This window comes from Cyrtonyx montezumae, unplaced genomic scaffold (genome assembly GCF_038088225.1).
Source record: "Cyrtonyx montezumae isolate F1298 unplaced genomic scaffold, pur_monq_1.0 scaffold_11, whole genome shotgun sequence".
Classification (NCBI taxonomy): Eukaryota; Metazoa; Chordata; class Aves; order Galliformes; family Odontophoridae; genus Cyrtonyx; species Cyrtonyx montezumae.
In genome coordinates, this window is record NW_027071837.1 from 11,870,415 (window position 1) to 11,891,599 (window position 21,185).

Genomic DNA, 21,185 nt, shown 5'->3' on the forward strand with positions numbered 1-21,185 from the left:
TATATTTCCACAACAAGATAAATATCCCAATTAAGCTAACAGCTCGTCCTACAGCGTGCCATAGTGATGGGGAAAGGGCTAACATTAGTGTTATTTACACAGACACATCCAATATTAACCCAGTATGAAAATTAAAAGTATTTTCAAGTATGCAATTAAATTCAGGTTATTTTTTCAGTCAGTTGGATTTCCTGAAAAAATTCCTCTATGACTCTTGCACATTTAGCTGGGATGACTTCCCAGAAAGACTACTCATAAACACAATCTTGAGGACAAAATGTTTATTGGTCTGGAGGAGTAAGGGGATAGAACTTAGTACTCTCCATCAAGAAAGAAGCATTTTTAAGTGAGTAGATGTCTTTGGACAAATGAAATTCATCACACAAACTGACTATATCTTGAAAACCCTAAAGAATTTTTCCAATTTTAAAGGCTTGAATTCAGACAAAATTCTTTCATGAGGGAAGATTCACTCCAAGTAATTACTATACACTGAGTTACCACTCAAAAAGTGGCCATAAAGGAAGTGACTTCTTTGCCCATCACTATTACACTAGCTGCTCAGCCATAAATTCAGATCTCATTTAGACAACACTTTCTCTGTTACCAGAAGCTAAGACTGCTCTGCGACAAATGGGACAAGTGGAATTTTCTGATAACCAGCGATCGATGCAGTGGACGTGATACTCGTGAGAACAAGGCAATTTACGAAGCTTGTTTCCTTCCGTGTACTCTGTAATACACACACTACAGGTTTTCAGAGCATCACTCTCACCAAAATTCCTCATTGCTAGGTTGTCAATTTGTTCTTTGGTGAGTCCTCTTGGTTGGTCATCATCATCTTCGTTTAGTAGGAAAAACTGTGCTAGGCTAAGGAATGGTAGAGAACCACTTTCTTCAAACGTGACTGATCCTCTCGTGTTCCGACCTTCCCGTCTGGCACCTGATGTTGAACCACCTTCATTACCACCTTCAAACACCTCCCCTGAGCTAACATCTGTACTTTCATTGCTTGAATTACCACCCCCTCCGTTCTGTGGCTCAGAAGCATCCACATTCTGATTTGGAGTTGGGCCACTAGGATCTGCATCGCTATCACTATACATAAAGTAACTCAGCTCTCCAAAGCCTGTCATTATCTGCCTTAGCATAGTCTGAATTGCAACTGACGTAGTCTCACTCAAGCCTGTATTTAAGATCCTACGAATAGGAATCCTAATGGTGCTGACGTAAGTTCTCACTCCAGCCCGTTCTGAACGTGAAAACGTGCGCCTAAACCCTCCACGTTCACTTTCGTAAGTAACTGTGTTGTTAGGAGTCTGCGACCGGGACCGAGTTCTGTTGGCTATGCTGTCCCTCTGCCGATACTCTCCTGGACGAACTCTTCTCACCTGGAGGTCCAGTACTATGGTGGGAGGCCTCTGTCCAGGAGCTGCAGACTCACTGGCACCATTAGTTTCTGAAGAACCTGCTGCTTGAGGAACAGGTCTTGTTTCGGGGGCTGAAAACAGAACTGCATTTTCACTAGGCAACTCAGTCCCCACTGTATGCTGCCTTAATGTCACGTGCTGCCTAGTTCTAGAGCTTCCCTCAGCTTCATTCACTGTCGAATGGTCTAACGTTTGAGATGATGTATTGTGATGAGACCTACGAGGAGCCTCACTCACAGGATTAATTGGTGACCTACTTCTATCAGTCCTAGCCCGTGTTCTCCGCTGTTCTGGGCTCCTACTTCTTGCTCTCCTCTGCCCTCTAGGAGAAGCTTCCTCAGTCAACTCTTCTGAAGAAGTGTTCCTTTCTGATCCAGGCTGCCTTACAGATGGTGATTCAGACCTCGGAATTTCAGAGTCACTTTGGCCGTTTTCCAAATCCTCCGCACCGGAAGGCTCTACAGATGGCTCATTCTCAGTTTCCGCATTTGTGTTCCCATTATTACGGTTGACGTTTATTTCCAAACTGAATCTGAAGTCACCACTATTTGGGTTAGTCCGGCTCACGGCTCTCCAAGATTGGTTTCCTCGCTGCCCACTTCGTGTTGTGTTTCCAGTCTGTCGGACTGAATTAAGCCAGTCTATTATAGAATCTCCATTTGAAACGTCTTCTGTGGACTCCGCACCTGTGAAAAAGACAAGGAACTACCAAAATTAGAGTACTGAGCTAATTTTGGAGTGACGTTTTCCAAGAACATAACTGCATATAGTTTAAAACGTGGCTGTCTAGAAGTGCTCAACTCTACCCAATGCAATTGTGACTTAACAAATAGCATCACAATTCTTATTTATCAGAGCTCTGGTAAGGAAGCAGGAGTGGACTTTTTTTCCTAATACACAAAGACAGGCTGCAGCCAATCAAAATTATACATTATTTGTTCTAAATAAACGGAGAGCTGTATTTCAAGTGTCACATCAATATTCTGTTTTCCTTTCCAACAACTAAGCAATCTAGTGACTGCTAAGCAGAGAAATAAGTTTGTCCCAAGTCTTCATTTGAAAAACAGCTTTATAGTAACCCATCTCATTAAAGAATGAACCCTAAGTAGCAAATTCCAAGAATCCTCCACCAACCTCTTTAGAGAGGCGATAATAAAAGCAACAGAGCATCCTTGGAAGGGAAGAATGGTGAAAAGGAAAAAACAAAAGTTGCCAGAAAGCATCCCAGAAGGGAGCAGAAGTCAAGAAAGCAATCTAAAAAGTAGATAAAGAAAAGAAGCCTAAATGAAATTTTAGCTTGCTGCAAGTAACAGATGTGGTATGGGTGACATCTGTCCCAAACTAATCTCTGCAGCAGATTATCAGACATAACGTTCACTTAGTTTTGAAACAAAGCTCACCTTGCACCTGCCTAGGCTTAACTTGTTCCACTCCTGCACTCAAGTTAAGGTCCGTATGGGATGCTAAAGTTAAGAGTTTTCACAAACACTGTATATACCTCTATTCTCATCACTGTTTTGCTGTGGCGGACCTTCTTTAACTTGGTGTAGCCTTCTCAGCAACTCTTCTTCAGTAATTTCACCTTAGAAAATAAGCAAAATTTTCCAAAAATATTTCCAAATCACACGTATACCAAGTATTGTCAAAAGTTTCTAAAGCAGGTACAAGCCACTGTTTGGTTTTTTTTTTAATTAAATCCTGCCATAATGAGACTGCCAAGGGAGTAGTTAAAAGGCAAATTCAAACACTTCAGCGCCACTGTCCCAAGTAAGTTTTGCTGAAGCTGAAGGATCTAACAGTTTCAACCTACTCAAAAAAGATGATGTGCTTTCTGGTACTGCAAACTACAACTCATTAGAGCTTTTTTTTTTTTCTCTCTCCATTCTATACCAATTAAATGACTGCCCAGAGTTAAAAAATACAAAATAAAATACATATATGTATATAATCACAAGCATGACAAGAAGTTTGAATTAGTTTTAAATTATAACTAGTTTCAATTAGAAATCACTCTATAAAGAGCCAGTTTAAAGTAATAAGTCAATTGAAAACAGACATAAGAACACCCATGCAGAATCTTGTACCAAATTAATTGGCCTAGTTATGAACTCCTAACACAAGCAGGAAATTTTCACACATGCTTAAAAGTGATTACTTTTCTATCAAAGTAGTCTAAGCAGCCATAACTGGGTCAGCTCTGGATGTTCCCATCAAGTGGGACGAACACTGGACCTTTGTACCTGCTGAATCCACACCACCCCAACTCCCTCTCCACTAGTCAGTGGTCCCTCTATTTGGAGGATGCACAAACTAGCAGGAAGTTAAATCTCTACCACAGAATGCAACTACAGCAAACAAACTAAATGGGTGAAAGAGATTAAGGAGAACAGGAGAAGACAAATCACCTCCAAGTAATTGTAGTAAGACATACATACACAAGCACTACATACCTGGTGTTCCTAGCAAATTGTTGTCTCTCATAAGCCTGTAATCCTCTTCACTCAGGTTGTTTACAAACTGGTAGAAAGCTTCTTCTCGATCTAAGCGATCTAGCTGACTCTGACGTTGTGCTTCTGATTGATCAATATTTCCTTTATCACTAGGATCTGAGCTTTCCATCTTGACAAATAGAATAATATCTAAAAAAAAAGAAAACAAATCCCTCATTCAACTTACTGAAACAGAGCACAATACTTAGGTGCAACTTATCAGCAATACATTATTCACCATTAAATCTGAGGAGGAAAAGGCTTTGCTAATCAAGTTGCAGTTAAGATAAAGCTGCTTAACAACATGGATCACAAATGAGAGATTTCCCCACTTCAACAAGTGCAAACAATAGCCATCACTACCAATATTCATATAGTTAACAAGTACAAACACAAGAAAATCTTATCATTTACTAGGTGTTAACAACTGCCTGCTTTTTTCCTAAGATACTTTTAATACTACAGCTACTTCACAAAGCACAGAACTGTGCCATACTGTGCCATACAGCAGTGTAGTACAAAGTACAAGCCAACCAGGGTTATGCTCTCCAGCTCTTAAGAGTACAGAATTAAACATTTATCACTTCCTGCCTTGCACTATGGCAAAGAAAACAGGAATCAATCTAGTTTGCTGACAACTATGAGAGACTCTCCTCTACATCCAAGTCAATTGGAAACAGAATGGATTATTTAGGATTTAAATGAGTCTGAAGGTGCTGTAGAACACTATACATGGAAAAAAACCAAAAAGGGCTGTTTCCACAAAAAAAAAAAAAGGGGGGGAGGGAATGGGAGTTGTAAAATCAGCTCTGTGGTTCTATGTCAAGAGAAGAATTCACTTGCAAGTTTCAGTAGTTAGTGAATTTCTAATGCTGATAACAAACCCCCGATGTGAATACACATCATAACTTATGCTACAAACAACTTTTTCTTTCACTCTTGTCTGCTCCTCATGTTGTCTTTCATTTTGATGATATCTTCCCCAATATCTCAAAAAAAAAAAGTAATCCATGAACAGAATGTTTGTATTCGATCAAAATTAAAACAAAATACGTGCAGATGCGGGAGACATTCTGGCAGTGGTTGCATCATGCAAATACATCAAACAAAGTTAAAATAAATAGTTGCCTTAATCATTATGGCCTGCTCTTCACAACATTAAGAATTTTCCCATACAACTGGTAGAATCCAGTTACTCAGGGAGGTGATTAGCACGCTAATCCTCTGCATGCTAAAAAGCTCTGCAATAATATTCCCCTTTAAAAAATGCTGCTTTCATTCGAACCATGCTTCATGTGACATGAAAATACTGGAAGAATAAAGCTTTTTTTTTTTGCCTCTTACTGGAAAACTGCCAACACTCAGAGATCTGTCTAATGCAAACAGTATATATATTTTTTGGTATGTCAGCATATCTGTCCCAACTGTCCACAGTTAAGTGGCTTCACCACAGAAGATAAGCACTGTACAATCTCCTGGAGTAGCTGGAGATTTCAGCTGCTATGTTGAAAATTAAAGAGCACTGGTATCCCCAGTGCAGAACAGTACAAAATTCTACAGGACAGGCCATCCTGCAACTGCAGACTTACAGATCAGAAAATAGTTACTTCAAATTTACCTTGAATTCTAACACAGTAAAACTTGCTTTCAAGTTAGTCATAGTAAGGCACAAACATCTCAATGGCCCTCTGTTACAGGCATGGAAGGTTACTGCTTTTTGGCCCTGTTCCTTTCTGCCCTTTTTTTTTTTAATCAATAAGCAGCAGCACTTTGCTTACTAGTGTTTCCAATGGCAGCTACCAACTGCCTCTGCATTGCTACATCTCTGCTACAATCTGAAGACTTACATGTGATGTGATGTGCTGTCAAACACACTGATAAATGAAGCCATTCACAGGGGAAGTTGCACAACAGTTCCAGCAGGTGGATTCAGCACAGACTAGGCTCAGTTATGACATCTGTACACCCTTCAAATCTCAGACACATACTTCAAACAAGAACACAGCTTGCTTGAAACGCAGCTTTTTACAAGCTTTCTGTAGCAGGATTATGACCCCAACTAACCTCAAGACATTTCCATTCTCAAGATAATATCAGAAAGACAAAGCTGCTTTTTACAAGAACCATCTGAACCCAGAGTAGAATGAGGGACTTGAATCCCAAAGAAAACCCAGAAAGACGCATTAATTTCAGGAATATGGTTTACAACTCTAACTTGCATTACCCCTCCTCCCCTTTTATGAAGGAGATAACAACAAAACGAAGTCAACAAAACAAAATAAAGGAACACAATAACCTACTAAAGTATAGGAGCAGCAAGAAGTTGTTTATAAAAATGTTTTCCTCAACATAGCTGCTACCTTGATATTTACCCAGCTTAAAACACAGCATGCTCTTCATAAAGACTGCAACATTAACATATTTGTAAGCATTAGATTAATTCAACAAGCAGGTCTTAAAAGAGTACACTACGCATGCAAAGTATGGCATTCGTACTGCTTATGCTCTGGAATTTTCCTTGACACTACAAACTCTAGCTCTCACAGCACCTTGGCTATATAATACCTACTTGATACAAAGACTTTTGCCTGTAATGTTTCAGAAAACTAAGTGAACTCTATTCTTGGACAGGGGAAAAAAAAGTCAAAACAAGCTGAGAAAAACAATCTCCTCTTTACCACCGTGTACACTTCAACAGCTGATCTTAAGGGAATGCTGACAATCATACAAATCTTATTAGGTTCCAAGGTTTGCTCCCTTTTCTTCTTACTTCAATTCTTACCTTCCTTCTTAAACTGTAAGATCAGGTGCTGGCTGAGATGGAACAAATACTACTGCCAAGAAAACAGCCTTAGAGCTGAGATCTTGATAATCAGTTCCATCTACATTAGGGCTATTTCCACTAATGACAAATCCATAATACTTTCGCAACGTGAGCCAGCAAAACAGAGCACACTAGGTGCACTGAACCCCAGTTTCACACCATTTGGTTTCACACCATCAAAGTCCTCTAAATACTATGAATCTCTATAGGATGTTTGCATTGACAAAAATAGATGAAGCAGAAATGTGTGCAACAACACTCTCCCCTTGTTATTGTTGCTAGCAAACAGGCCAACACTCTTCGAACTAGAGCTCTGACACTAAAACCAGCACACAGAAAACAGGATTTCTACTCGAAGACTTCTGCTACTTTCTCTCTTCACTGTGTGCTGTACATTTCAAGCCTCATCTCTCACATCAATGCATAGCTCTACATTACCAGACAGAACATACTCAACCATTCCCAGGTGTTTTACTGCCTCAGCACGACTCTGTGGGTCACACATCCTCCAGCCATGCAGCAGGAGCACCATGGTGGCAGCACATATTGCCTCACTCCTACCTGGACCTGGTGGAGCCTCACAGAATCATACAATCATCTGGAAACCCATCCCTCACTCAGGATTCTGCTCTCAGCTTATACACTGCAGAAAATTACAACTAACTTAATGAAGTTGATTACAGCAACACTGGGAAACCTGACAAAGGAAAATCTGCAGGTATGCTATTAAGTTACAGAAGAATGACCAGCATTTGATTATCTAATAAGCAGGTGTACTTCAAGTCTAGTTTCTCTTCTATTGGTTTCCTTCTTATTTAAGTAAAAAGAAACAGTATTTCCTCCTTCAGTGTTCTCCCTCGTCAGCATCAAGTTTACAAAGGGTGGGGAAGGTCACTTGTACGAGTAGGAAGTTCAGACCTGTTGACTATTGCAAACTGTAGGTGAGATAGCCAGTAAAGAAAATCTTTTTACAGAAAAGAAGAAAAAAATCACCTAAAGGTTACCCAAAACAAGACAGCACACTGAGACACAGCTAGAATAAACTACTGTCTTTTTCTTAAAAAAGAGAAAAGAAACATTCTTCTGCAGATGAATACCCACACATATGAACTGCAGTGAACTCTTAATTGGTGCTCCCATCCTCTGACAAGTCAGCAGAGGATCCTGACTGCAGTTACACTCAGTCACAGAGGTGGACATCAGAACACAAATGATGAGCTGCTTCTCCACTGCTGCTACACGAGCAACAACAGCAAGCCCCCAGTATGTATTGTTTGATTACACTGTTTTTTTCAAGAGGAAGTAATATTATGTTATTTGGATATCTGAGATGATTTAATAATTAGGTATTTCTTCAACAAGGCAAAGTTACCATTCTTACAGAAAACAACAATTTTTATTATTATTATTATTATTTTTTTTACCTTTTGCTCATGACAAGTCTGTGTAAACAAAATCCAATCAGTCAGGAATTTACAACCATTTACAAAAACCTAGTGGTGTGGGGGGCAGTAATAAAGCACTTGAGTTGTCCATTTACTTTCAGCAATAACACTATCTCCATATTGCTTGGCGTTTAGTTCTTCCCAGGAAACTAGTGTTTCAGTGTTCTAAGAAAACATAATGCCTTACAGTTATAACCTTTATTAGATTTATGACTTATTTTGAGAAGAGAAAGGCAATTCATTAGTTAAACTGCAGAAGCAAATCAGAAGCTAACGAGCTGCACAAAGATCTCCAAAATTTTCCCCATCTAGGCGTTACCAGTATTTCAGCGTTACGTGAGCATCTCCAGTGCCCTGTATGTTAAATGCTTCCTGAGTTACCTCATGTTCCAGCGCCACGATTAATACCTTTGTGCACACAAAAAGGATGATGGCAGCATGAATAAGTGTCTCATAGATGTGCTCAGCAAAAGGCTAATTTCTCACTTATGACTCATAGCCTCTTCTTAATTAGGCACTTCAACCAGTAGAGCACCTTGCCTACCTACATCCAGTCTGCAGTAATTATCAAAGCCTTTGACTGAAAGAGGCAACTCAGTAGTGGAAGCCAGAAATACTTTTCATTTTCGTTTTAGCTTGTTTCAGGTTAACTATTTTTTCCTCAGTTTCACTGAAGATACCTCATGGACATTTTAACTCTACATCAGAAGAGCAACTCAGCTGCCTGTTGAAAGCACTTTCTGTGAACTCTGAATCCAGCAGCTCTAACATACCACCCCATTTGGCAGGATCACACTCAGACATAAGTCTCTCCCATTAGACTTCTCAAATGACACAGGAACAGAGCTATATTGGGCAGTTCTGGTACTCTGGGTTCTTCAAGCAAAAGCAGAACCAGTTTCACATGCAATATCAACTCCCCTTTACCTTCCCCAGTTCAAGTACAAGGCTTTCCTAGAAGAACGAGAAGAGGAAAAACAGTTTCCATGCTACTTAGTACCTGATTTCTCAATACTCAAAAGTAGCAGAAAGATACTTAACAGGAACTGTATCATCATAAATATTTTATCACTCAAGACTACAAACTCAAAAGTATAAGCAAGAACTGTCAGTGAATCCTATTACTAAAGAAAAAAGATACCACAGAACAGTAAAATCAAATAGCTATTTGCATTATAGGTGGAGCTTCGCTGCATTGGGATTTCTGTTGTTTTTACAGCTACACAAGTGTTTTGTGAAGGGACTGATAGCTATGATAGTGTAAGTACAATTCTCTTGTTATCATTTCTAAAATCTAGATTAGTAACAAACTTTTGCAGTTTGCAAAGCTGCAGCATGAATTTTGGATATACTTTATTCCTGGTACTCTTGCTTTCTACATACACTCTGACAAAAACAGCTCCATATGATTATTATAGGATCTCTTTCTGAACGTACACAAATTCTAAGCACTCAGGAACTCCCTTCTGTACCCTTTGCCTCAAAAAACTACTATGGAGCGTGCATCACTTTCTGAAAGCAAATGTCTCCAGTGACCGCTACGAAATTTAAATGCCAGCTTAATATGGAGTGTTAAACATGGATTCAGATCATTCATCACACTACTGAGTTTCGAAGCAAAGTCCATGAAGCAAAATGTCATTCAGAATGTACATTTTAAATAACAGAAAGCAAATGAATAATTTTACAGAACAATTGCTGAAAATAACAACAAGGAAAACATTTTGACAGAACAGACTGGTACAAAGGAATGAAACACTTGCCATCTCACTCTGTAAGTGCCCACCTCAAATATATCTAGAAAATGTAGCCATTCATTACAGGTTTCTATTGTTACCTTCCATAGAAAAGTGTGGAGCTTCACAATTACAGGGCACTGAGCACATGGGAATGAAGGTGGAGCTCTGAATATAGGAGGACAAGGATTGTCAAAATCAGGTGCTTCATGTTTTATAACATGGACTTATTAAAACAGCATTTTTCACATAGAGACTGAGAATTAAAAAAGCATTGCTTCTCTGCTCAAATTGAGGTGATATCGGCAAGGAAAAAGCTGAACACACTCAAGTTTATGAACTTTCCAGCACCAGGAAAAGTCTCACAAAACTGCTCTTCCCCCAGCAGCAATCTTCCTGCTCAGTCAGCAGGCAGCAGCCAGGCTGAAGCTCCAGAGAAGTAATACTCTGCATGAAAGTAACCAGTGCTGACACTGAAAGACAGCAGCATAAACAGGACTGACAGCTAAGGAAGCGGAACCCACTGAACTGATGCCCATCACGCAGTGTTTTGATTTCTGAGGAAAGAGAACTTTTGTTTACTAAGAGCACAAAGCCAATAACGATCCACTGAAAAAAACTCAGCTCTACATTTACTTTCACCTTCTCCACAGAACTGCTGCTACTACAGCTTCTACTAAAAGGCCAATACAACAATGACAAATTCACTACAAATAAACCCACGCAGGAATTCCAATGCATGGATTTGTTGTTGCTGTCTAACACTCCAGGAACATAAAAATGGGGGAAAAAATTAAGCAAAACTTTTCACTTGAAAAAAATCTGTCTACAAGACTTGAATTCCATTTCCAATGACAAACTAAGACAGGCAAGCTCAAGCATTCCCATAAGATCATGTGCACAAGCATCCTGCATACTGAAATTAAGACTGCTCTAAGTAAAATGCTTTTAAGTTACTAAATTAAGAGAAAGTCCATGCTGACTTTTCCCACGCAACCAATTATCTTTAGATGGCTTCATGAGACCATACTCTGCAGAAAGTAAAAAGCTGAGCTTTAACACCACTGAACAGCAAAGATGCCAACCAGCACCTTGCTACTACAAACCTCAACATGAAGGAAACATAGCCTTGTGTGTTTCTTCTCATTGTAACAGTAGCTAAGAATCTGTGCAAAAGCAAAAATAAGTCTGCATAATGCTTCTGGCTATACCCAATTCATCATACAGAAGTCCCCTCTCAAGTTCTTACACTACAACATTGTTCAGAAGTATTGGTTTTGAGATGCACAAGACCATAACAAAAAAATGTGGTAACAGATGTTCAAGTTCTGCCTTATCCCTTCAAGATTAAGTTTTTCAAGCTGAAGAGTTGATAAGTTTTCAAGACCGAGATAACTACAAAAGAACTCCATCGAAACTGAAATCTCTTAAAAACATTAAGAACAACCTAGTTGCTAAACTTTATTAAATTGGACTCAAACACAATCTCTGGGCTCGAGAAAATGACATTAAGTTACAGCTGTAAAAAAAAAAAAACAACCAAAACATTTCCACTCCAGAAGCATTCTACCAAGATTCAGGAACTTATTTTGAAGCATTTCCATAGGGACAGGCAACAGAGGAATAAAGTAGCCAAGTACATTAACACATGGGTGTCTTTAAAAATGTTTCCGTTTAAGTATCACATTACTCATTCCCCTAAAAATACTGATATTAAAAAAAAAGAAACATGTAATGAAGACCAGAAACTTGCATCACTGCTTTCCAGTACACCTTGGTATGTTCATGTAGTCAGTAATATGGAAAATAAATTTGATACAGCTGGCAACTACAAGCTTGAAAAAAATCTTGTGGTTTCTCAGTTACAAAACATTTATGTAGTCAGAACTGCTGATGAACAGAACACTGTAGCTGTTATGCTTCGTGTCTAGCATAGCCAAAATCTCTTAATTCTATTATGTGTGTTGTGCTTCCCCCTTGTTAGTAGCAGAGGTGACAAAATTCCAAGCTATAATTAGTTTCATTCTAAAATGGTAAACTTATAGATGGAATGCAGTCATTTGTCAGCGGTAGTTGATTGCTTCAACAAAACTAAGCATCAAACTCTCAGTTAAGACGATTGACTGTATAATAAACAGGCAACAGTTAATTTTTTTCCAAAATCACTTGGTCAAGTCACTGCAATTAACATCCTGGGACAGAGTGGTACTGGAGCTTCTTTAGCATTTTCATGACAACTTACAACTTGAAAACAACCAATACTATCATCGCAAACAGGAGAAATACATCAGATGTGCAACTGCCCTACTGCATACAGTCCCAACTGAATTCTTGTTCAAAAGCTCCTCATGACTATCCTCTTGAAAAGCAGAAACACAAACAAGAATATTCAATTTAAAAAGTGCATTAACGCTGTGAAATATTTTTTCAGACTCCTATTACACACTAAAATCAAAACAAATAACGAACCTTAAAAAAGCACATTTTGTACAACTTGATATTACCCCTCCATTAAGGCTAACATATATTTGTCTTGTTACACTCGATAACAGTTTTGAAATACAGTAAACAGAAACTCACAAATGTCAGTATTAAAAAAGGAAGGAAAAACTTGCACAGGAAACAAGGTAACAGAACAAGTGTTATGTGACTAAGTGGAGAGAAACGAATAGGACAGTAATAGCAACCACAGCGGGTTTTAGCAGTCACTCGATGATCCAGACCCTCCCAAAAGGCACAACGGTATGAAGAATTCCTTCTACCCACCTCCCCCAACGGGGCTCCTGCCTTAACGCGAGGAACTTAACCTGTAAGCACCGACCTGATGAGCCAGGAATCCTAAAGCAGGTTCCAAGCAGTACAAGGCCTGGGGCAGTGCCCGTAATCCTCCCCAACCCCATCTCTCTCAAAAAGAGCTATTTCCAATAGTCCCCCCACCCAGCTGCCAGCCGGTTGAGGAGCCCTAACGGCCCTTCTCCTCCCGTTCCATCGCGCGCCCCAGACAAAGGTGAAGAAGTCCCCGGGGCGACGGGGCTCAGCGCATGCGGAGCAGTGGGGCACAGTCTCAGGCACCCCGCCATCACGGCCCCCGGCTCCGGCACGGCCTCGCTCCACCTCAAGCGGGTGCGGCCCGCCGAGCCTAGTGGAGCCCGGGGCCGCCCTGCCCGGCGCAGCCGCCTGCAGCCCACTCGGCGAGGACGCATCGCCAGACCGAGGAGCCCGCGTACCCCGACCGCCCCTAGTGCCGGGCGGAGGCCGCCACCGCCTCCCTTGGGCCTGGGCCTCTCCCTTCCCCGTGCCATCTTGAGTGCCCGCGACCGGGCCTCCGCACTCACCGCCCGCCGCCGTCTCTTCAGCTCTCGCTCCGCTGCTCTCCCCGGTCCTCAGCGGGCTCGGTGCCGGCTCGCCGCGCTCCGTCCGTCCCTAAGCAGCCGCAGCGTCGCCCTACCTACCCTCTCAGGCGGCCATTTTCTGCTCCATTGTTACCAAGGAACGGGGGCCCGGAAACGGCCGCCGACAGCGGAAGTAAAGACACGGGCCTCTGCGCACGCGCAGACGGCTCCTCCGGGGCGGGGTGGGGAACGCGGACCAACGAGAGGAGAGTGGAGGACCACCGAGGAGGGTAGAGCGGCCCAAGCGAGGTGCTGAGGGGGAGGGGCGCCGCCATTTTGAAGAGGGGCAAAGGCGGATGAATTGCGGCAGATAGCATGGAGGTCGTGGGGAGCTGTGGGAGCCGTCTGCTCGCAGCCTCCTGTTCCCCCAGGGCTCAGCATAGGCCTCGAGTGATGCCGTTGGCGTGAAGGAGTGGCACGGCTCGTTTGTCTACGAGAGCCGTGGGTGCCATTTCGTGTCACCTCACGGTGGTCACCTGGGCCATGGTGGCTGAAGGTGCCAGCAACGAGGCAGGAGATGGGCCGCCTTTCCCAACTCTACAGAAAGGACTGTCATCAAGGCTGTCACCCTCCTCGCCTTGCTAGCAGGGTTTCCTTCTCCTCATGCTGGTTGTGCTGCCCCAGTGTTGTGTGCTAAAGATGAGTCATGTTGCAGAAGAGCCAGATGTTCCTATTTGACAATGTGAGCTTAAATTAAGCACTACACTTCCCATGTTCTGTAAACCTACTTTTAGGTTAAATTTATCTGTAGTTGTGCTCTCACTAAGACTGGATTCCACTTGCATTACCTCTAGGGTCAGTGCGTCTCTCTTGTGGAAGGTTGATAGAAGAGCAGGATCAGGAATCAATAAGGTGCAGAGAGGAAAAAACCTGTGACTGAAAAGGTGGAGAGAGGTAGGATGGAGAAAACCACAAGCCTGGTTTTGAACTCGAGGGGGCTGGGGTGCCACACTGAGTACTGGCTTAAGGAGAAGAAAAGGTTAAAGCTTTGCAGAGGATGAATTCCCACAGAAGCTGGGAAAGATCCCATGTTAATGTCTAAGAAGTGTCTACTAAAAATGACATTTGAAAAAGTAAAGTTCCTTGGAAATCATCTTTGTTTATTTCCTTGGGATATAACAACTCAAAGACAGCTATAGTGTTTGCAAAGGAGAGAATGAAGTGGTCAGTTGCAGGTTTGTTTGTTTTTTTTTCTTACCAGTTCTACTTGCTACAGGATGGGAGCATGAAAGGAAATGGATTAGAAAAGCAATAGAACTAACATCATGATGCTAAAACTGTTACTAAAGGAGCAATGCCAGTTCCATCTGGATTAGATGTACATCCCCAACTATATTTTTTGCTGAATTAAAGCATAAAACATGGAAGCTTATTCTAGCTGCAGGTGGAGGGATGATGTCTGATACAGTTGGCATGACAGATTGGTAATACCAACTTCAGCTTAAAACCTGCTTATAGAAGGTTAATTTGTTATGTTTTATTTAAAGCAAATGGGAGACAAAAGAGTAAGTTTAAATCACATTGGTATTTTGCATTATTGCTGCCATGTGAATTGTGCAATATTGTAGGGTTTACTGTAGGGTCAAACATTAATCACGTTCATCAATGTGAGTAAAATTTTAAAAAAGTAGAAAAAAGGGAGGAATAAGAGCAAATTTAATGTAAAAAAAAATATATATATATATATACAGTGTTAAAGTGCAGAAATGTTCATTGTTGGGAGAATTGCACCATGATATTACTATAGGTCTGGGATTTTTTTCCCAATACTGCAAAGTTCTCAGTGCAAATATATTTTCCCCTGCAATCTCTACACTACACTTAACCTATCTACTTATGATGAACAGATCTTTTCACCTAGATATATTCCAGGGTTTGTAGAAAATATCATCTGAAGAGAGAAAGATCCCATGGTTCAATATGTAAGCTTGCTTTATTTGGCAGCCATCTCAGAAATAGGCAAAAAATCATTCCAATGTAAAACATCAGTAATTCAGGGAGCACATGATCAGTGCACAATTGATCCATTTTATTGTGGAAAGCTTTGTGCTGTCAATTGATAAGCCACTGAGTGTCAGCATTGGCAATAAGTAAATCAGCAGGACATCCATCAGAGTATGCCAATGATGGACCTTGAAGAACTGAAGAGGTAGGAGGTGATGTAACTATAGCAGTGATGTATGCATGAACATGAATCTAGTATTTGCTCCCTAACTTTTGTGAATAAGAGGCGAGATAAGAGCAGGATAAAAGTGGTTTTGTTATACACCAATAACCTAAGCAGCAAAATGTTAGAATTATTCAGCAGATGGGAGGTGGAGCCTATTCTTCTGTTTGAAACAAGAAATGAGATAATGGCCTATGCTCCTGGAGCAGTCTCAGAGTATTTTATAACAGTCTTTTATGACATTTGTTTATGGCAAAAAAATTGTGTTTTTCTCTTTCTTTTCCCTCAATAATATACTTTGAGTAGCCAGTGGAAAGTGTAGACCATCATCACATGGACAGCACCAGAGGAATGAAAAGTACTCTACTTCCATGAGTTCCTACTCTCACGGCAGTTTGCTGGGAGATGAGCGCCCAGTGATGTGCAGAGATGGTGGCTGAGTTCTGCTGATCCGTGCTTTATTTCAGCATAAAAATCTTGTAGCAGAGGTCTGGAGGAGGTGACTGGGGACAAGCACCTTCCCACCCTCTGCAGCGAGACTGAGTGGAGATGCTACACAAATACTCTCACAGGGTCCATCAGATGCAGAATAAGCTCTGATTTTTCAAAACCACTTAGTGGATTTCAGTGCCCAGTTGACATTAATAACAATTAATGGCCTGTGCATGCATATCTCCTTGTCAGCTTTGAAAAAAAATTAGATTGGGATAGCACTGTATTTCAAAGAGATCGCAAGGGAAAATTTGCACTGAGAACTCTGCAGCAATAAGGAAAAAATCCCAAACCTATGGCCAGATCCTGGTGTAATTCATCCTTAAGAGTTTTCAGTTTAGTAATGTATGTACAGCAAAGGAGAATTACAACATTTTTCCATGGTAAGTTTAATGTCGTTTCCTTCAATGAGGATAAATAAATTTGCTTTAAATCCCCTGGGGTCTTAAAAACTGGTTATTTGCTATGCAGTGATAGATGAGGAAAAATGTTTGCTTTTTTTTTTTTTCCTCTAGAAACGTATTAAAATAATTTATTCACAATATAGATAAGTAATAATCCAAACGCAGTGAGGTGAGAAAAATCAAAATCTCTTGGGAGCTTCTAAACCTGAAGCGAAAAAGAAAAAGAAGAACACCTCCAATCCTTATATACTCCAAGTATTAGCAGAGCCAGGTACTGAGCAGGCAAATGAATCCTATTTATACTAATATACCAGCTCAGAATAAACCTGAAAGGAAAGCTAAGGTTATAACAATTCCTAACAGTCTAACTTTGCTTTTTACACATCACTACTGCCTACATTGCTTTACTTGTCACTGGTTCTGGTCACAGGCCTTCTTCGTTCGACAAGCAGAGGGAAGTTCTGTGTTTATGTCTTGCTTAATGAAATATTTCCATTCAAACAATATCTCAAGCTGGTCACTTTTTGATCAGCATCAAAGACATTTAAAATGACAGAGGAGGATAATTTTGCACTTTAAAGAGGCGTTTTCAGTAATTTGCTAGACTTAAATTCTGATTGGAGATCTTTTTATTAGGCAGTGCTGCTCTCTCAGGAGAGGTTACGTATTTATGTAGGTACTGTCCTTCCCCATGCTACCTTCTTAATTCCCTGCCTGTCTGTGTAACAGGCAGAAAAGCATGAGCCTGTCTGTGTAAGACATGGTGGGGGTATTACTTCTTATAATAAAGCAGGGGCCTGCAGGGGAAAAGTACGGCTTCATTTGAGCAAATGTGGTATATTCCTGACATACTGATAGCAGATCCATGCAAAATAACACAGGGCTATTAAGAAGCCTCACTAATCAACCATTTCAAGAAGATATTGCAACGTTAGGAAAACTAGGCTTTGTCAAGTTAACTTAATATCATGATTTTCAAGTAGTAGTACTGATATAATAAACCTTCACTTGGTAAGACAGCTGATCTTGTCTTTCACAATATTTTGACTGAGAAAGAGGAACAATGTAAGTCATATGACAAGTATTAATTGGACTGAAAACTAACCGACAGGTCTTGGAGTGCAACTGTAAGCAGACTCATCACTGAACACAGCACAGCTTCCTTGCTATCAGTTCTTGACCCCGCACCACTTAACTTGTGATCAGTGACCTAAAAGAAAGCACAAAATCATTACTGGTTATCTGCAGGCAAGCCAAAGTGAGGGGCAGGTCACTGATACAAAACCTAATCTGGATCACTTAATGAGCTAAGCCTAAGCACACAGCATGTTTTTTAAATGCCACCAGATGTAAACTCATCTGCCTAAGAATAGAATGGCAGCTGGACTGCAGTGTGGGAGACAGTCCTGGAAAACAGTGATTCACAAGAGGAATAATCAGCTGCAATAAGTGGGTCTAACAGTTCCCTGGAAGCCAAAAGCAGGGACACCAAGGAAGATACTGAGGTTTGTACCTCTGTTGTGGGCACGGGTGTGAGTGCTGCTGTGATCCCATGCCCTCTTTGTGGAAAGGAACAGAGGAAGGCTTCCCAGGAGCTGGGCAGCATGCCCATGTGAGAAACACCCAAAAAACACAGTTTATTAAGAATAAAAATGTTAATGGACACTTTATATGCAGCCTCAAGGAGTGTGCATGAGAGATTTAACAATGAAGCCTTCTTTACCTGGCTAAGTGATGTTTGGTAGCTGGGTATCAATATCAACTTTCGGTTGCTGTATATACACCAGAAAACTTTTAACACTGGGGAAAGTTGTCCACTGAAACTGCTTACGTGTAATTTACCTGCTATGGCAGTGTCCAACATTGAAAATACTTAACAAGACGTGTGTACTGTCAGGTGCATTAAAGGGCTGTTCCCAGCCCTCTCACCTCCATTTTTAGATGTAGTCAGTGTTTGTCACTGGGTACAGCTTTTCAGTCCTTTGTTTGACCTGCATATCCTTATCTGTATGAGCCATAGCTGCTCTGAGCAATGGAAGGTGTGGGGCAATCAGCATTTGCAAAAAAACCCATCTCCCAGAACCGCCTTATTGCTGGTCCTTTTGCTCTAACTCTGTGCTGTAAGAATGGTGTCAGCTGCTGAGAAGCATAAGCATGCTACGATGCAAGAGTACCTCCAAATAACATCAGCTTATTGCTGCCCCTTGGCATTTTGAAAGTGCTGTGTGCCTGCTGGGTTTTATCTGTTTCTTAAAGGAATAAGGACTCTGTGCCCATTTTATGTTTTTATTTGTATTGATAAGTTAGAATGGAGAGTTTTTCCCAGTACATTACTTATTGACCTTATGAGAAAAAATGGGATGAAGAAAAAAGGGGAAACAGGATGAGGCCAGGGGAAGAGAAATCTGCAATCTACAGTCATTTTCCTATTCATTGTTGATGCCCCCGCCTCTTATTTACATCAAGCCTGCTGTTCTGGTGGTCCCCCAGCAATTCTTATATTTGGATGGAATTTCTGGCATCTTACGTGTCTCCTGAGTGCAAGTGGGTGCCCCTTGGTACTGCCATCTGGTTAATCACATGAGTAGCAGGGGGTCCCACAAAGGGCTAATGCCTCTTCCTTTTTGCAGCTGTTTCAATAGCAGATGATAATTCCTCTCTCAATGTTTTGCTCTTTCTGAGAATTTAAAAATAACTTGCCTAATGAAGCAGTGCTGAGCAGCTCATGTGTCCAGACAGATAGGAGTGAAATGCTTTGGTTTGAAATGCAAAGTCGTCTGTGGCGGCAGTGCCTTTGAACAAGTTCCCCAAGGCCATTTTACAAATAATCCCAAGACCAGCTGAAATTAATGCAGAAAGAAATTCACAGAATTGCAAGAAAATCATGTTGGAGGGCCTGGGACTGGGGAAGACAGTCCTGGATGAACAGTAATCAGGCCCATCCTCTGACACCGCATTAGCAGAGTTTATTAATTACTCTGTTGCAGGCAGAGTATGTCTTCTGTAGCAGAGACATCCAGAACATGAAAGAAAAGTGTTACTTGTTCTGAACATTTCATGAAAATCAGTTTATCTGTCGTGCTCATCCCCTGTTAGGGCAATGAGAAACCAGAGACTACAAGTTCAGGCATCATCCCACATGCAGGAAAAACCTACCTGGAGATGTGGGTGCTCCGCTGCAGCAGGACGTGTCTGTTTGGCCAGGAAGGAAGCACTGAGCATGTCTGTTCAACAGAACAGGGCACATGAGTGCTGCAAAGGATAAACAACTGTGAATTTCTAAAAGTAGCTGTAGAGGTGACTAGAAAAATGAGCTAGGTATGATATCTTGATGATCTTAAAGGTTTCTTGCAACACAAGCCATGATATAATTCTACGATATGCTGGGAGACAAAATTGCTATGAGGAGACAGGCACAAGTTCTGGGAGGTATTTAGTTTCTTAGCCTGTGCCAAAGCTGGAGACAGAAACCCCTTCCTTGCCCACTTCTTACTTCCTTAGCTTCTTGGATTGATTTTCAACATATTGTTTTCTTGTTCTTCAGAATCAAATAATTTACAGTGCGAGTCCTTGTGGTTTCAGGCTTACCTCTGTGGGTGCCATAATGCTTACTAGAGAGTATATGCTATTCTTTCTAGTGTATCAATGATATAATCCTTTTTTTTTTTCCCTGCTAGTTGAATGATTATTAAATTCTTCAAACCGAGTCTCATTTTTCTTTAATTGCTTCTGATGCCCCTGGCCCTGTGGAACGACAGGGTCTGCTGCTCAGGGAGTTACAAGAAGAGATCATTGATCCTAGAGGCTGGTGGTTTTATCCAGGCCAGAGAGGATGGTGAATGCAGCTGCTGAATGTATTTTCCAGGCAGAAACCCATGCTACTGCCTATGTGAGCTTACAAGATCTATATGACGAGCAGCATGTCTGTATGTTTTTATTGAATTTTCTTTACAAAGTGCCAGCTCTGGAGTGCAATTTGTCATTCCCTTGAATCTCGTGTCAAATATTCTGTAGTATAAAAGATTAACTGAAGCCAAAACAGAAGGATTGTGTGTTTCTTCAGCTTTGTGCTCATAAAAATAACACAAAGCACAGGGAGTCGAGGGATTTCTGTCTCTGGGATGCAACTGCTCAAAGGCTGGGAGTTCTCTCCCTCTGTACAGAGCAATGAAGCACCACCACGTCAGCATGGACCTCTGAGGACACTGTCCACAATGACTGCCCAGGCACTGTTTTCAAAGTGACTTCACAAATTCCTTATGCACAAGCACGCATATGTGTGTGCAAGGTTGAGGCTTCTCTCTGCAGACATAAAACTGTGGTGCACCTCCTTAGGACAAATGGAGGTCCAGCTCATAGAGAGATTTTCCATTAGCAGCTGCAGATGACCTTTTGTCTCCTCAGGAGGGAGAAACCCAGAAGCTGCGTTTGCACTGTGGTCTCAACAGCTGCTGATCAGCACTGCTGATCCTTGCCCCTGGCAGCCGACTCAACATACCACTGCTGTAGCAGTTTCCTACCGTCAGAACGTACCCTTATCTCTCAGCCTGCAGTGTGTGCTCCGTCTCTTTATTGCCCTCATGTAATCATCAGACATTTCTGGGTTTCATCATGATAAATACCAGACTGTTGAATCTCTAGGGCTGTCAAGAAATGCATCTCAGCATAGCACAAATAGAGCTGCTATTTTATTATTATTATTATTATTATTCCTTCCTTTAGTTTAACATTTATTCCTGGTATTGTTGTCCCTAGAAGGATAGAAAGGGCTGCATCTTGCTAGCAAGTTACTCCAAATACATTAGA

The 21,185-nt window shown here is 41.2% G+C and overlaps 1 protein-coding gene across 2 annotated transcripts; it reads right to left on the reverse strand.

Annotated features, from left to right (window-relative positions):
* Positions 1-266: 266 nt before the first annotated feature.
* On the reverse strand, positions 267-13,415 carry RLIM (ring finger protein, LIM domain interacting). 2 transcript variants are annotated; one of them, XM_065729555.1, is made up of 4 exons: positions 13,260-13,415; positions 3,881-4,069; positions 2,929-3,012; positions 267-2,116 (listed from the first exon to the last, which is right to left on the reverse strand). In XM_065729555.1, exons 2-4 carry the CDS (start codon positions 4,047-4,049, stop codon positions 585-587), a joined length of 1,785 nt encoding a protein of 594 aa, XP_065585627.1. In that variant the 5' UTR covers positions 4,050-4,069; positions 13,260-13,415; the 3' UTR covers positions 267-584. The 2 variants fall into 2 exon arrangements, with proteins under 2 accessions (XP_065585627.1, XP_065585628.1); XM_065729556.1 differs by lacking the exon at positions 2,929-3,012.
* Between the last annotated feature and the right edge of the window lie 7,770 nt (positions 13,416-21,185).

What these genes read in the sequence shown, in the direction of transcription:
- RLIM (XM_065729555.1), bottom strand. Translation starts at nt 4,049, where the DNA reads ATGGAAAGCTCAGATCCTAGTGATAAAGGAAATATTGATCAATCAGAA. An exon ending in CAATTTGCTAGGAACACCAG is followed by an intron (nt 3,013 to 3,880) that starts GTATGTAGTGCT and finishes TTATTTTCTAAG; the next exon opens with GTGAAATTACTGAAGAAGAG. An exon ending in AAACAGTGATGAGAATAGAG is followed by an intron (nt 2,117 to 2,928) that starts GTATATACAGTG and finishes TCTTTTTCACAG; the next exon opens with GTGCGGAGTCCACAGAAGAC.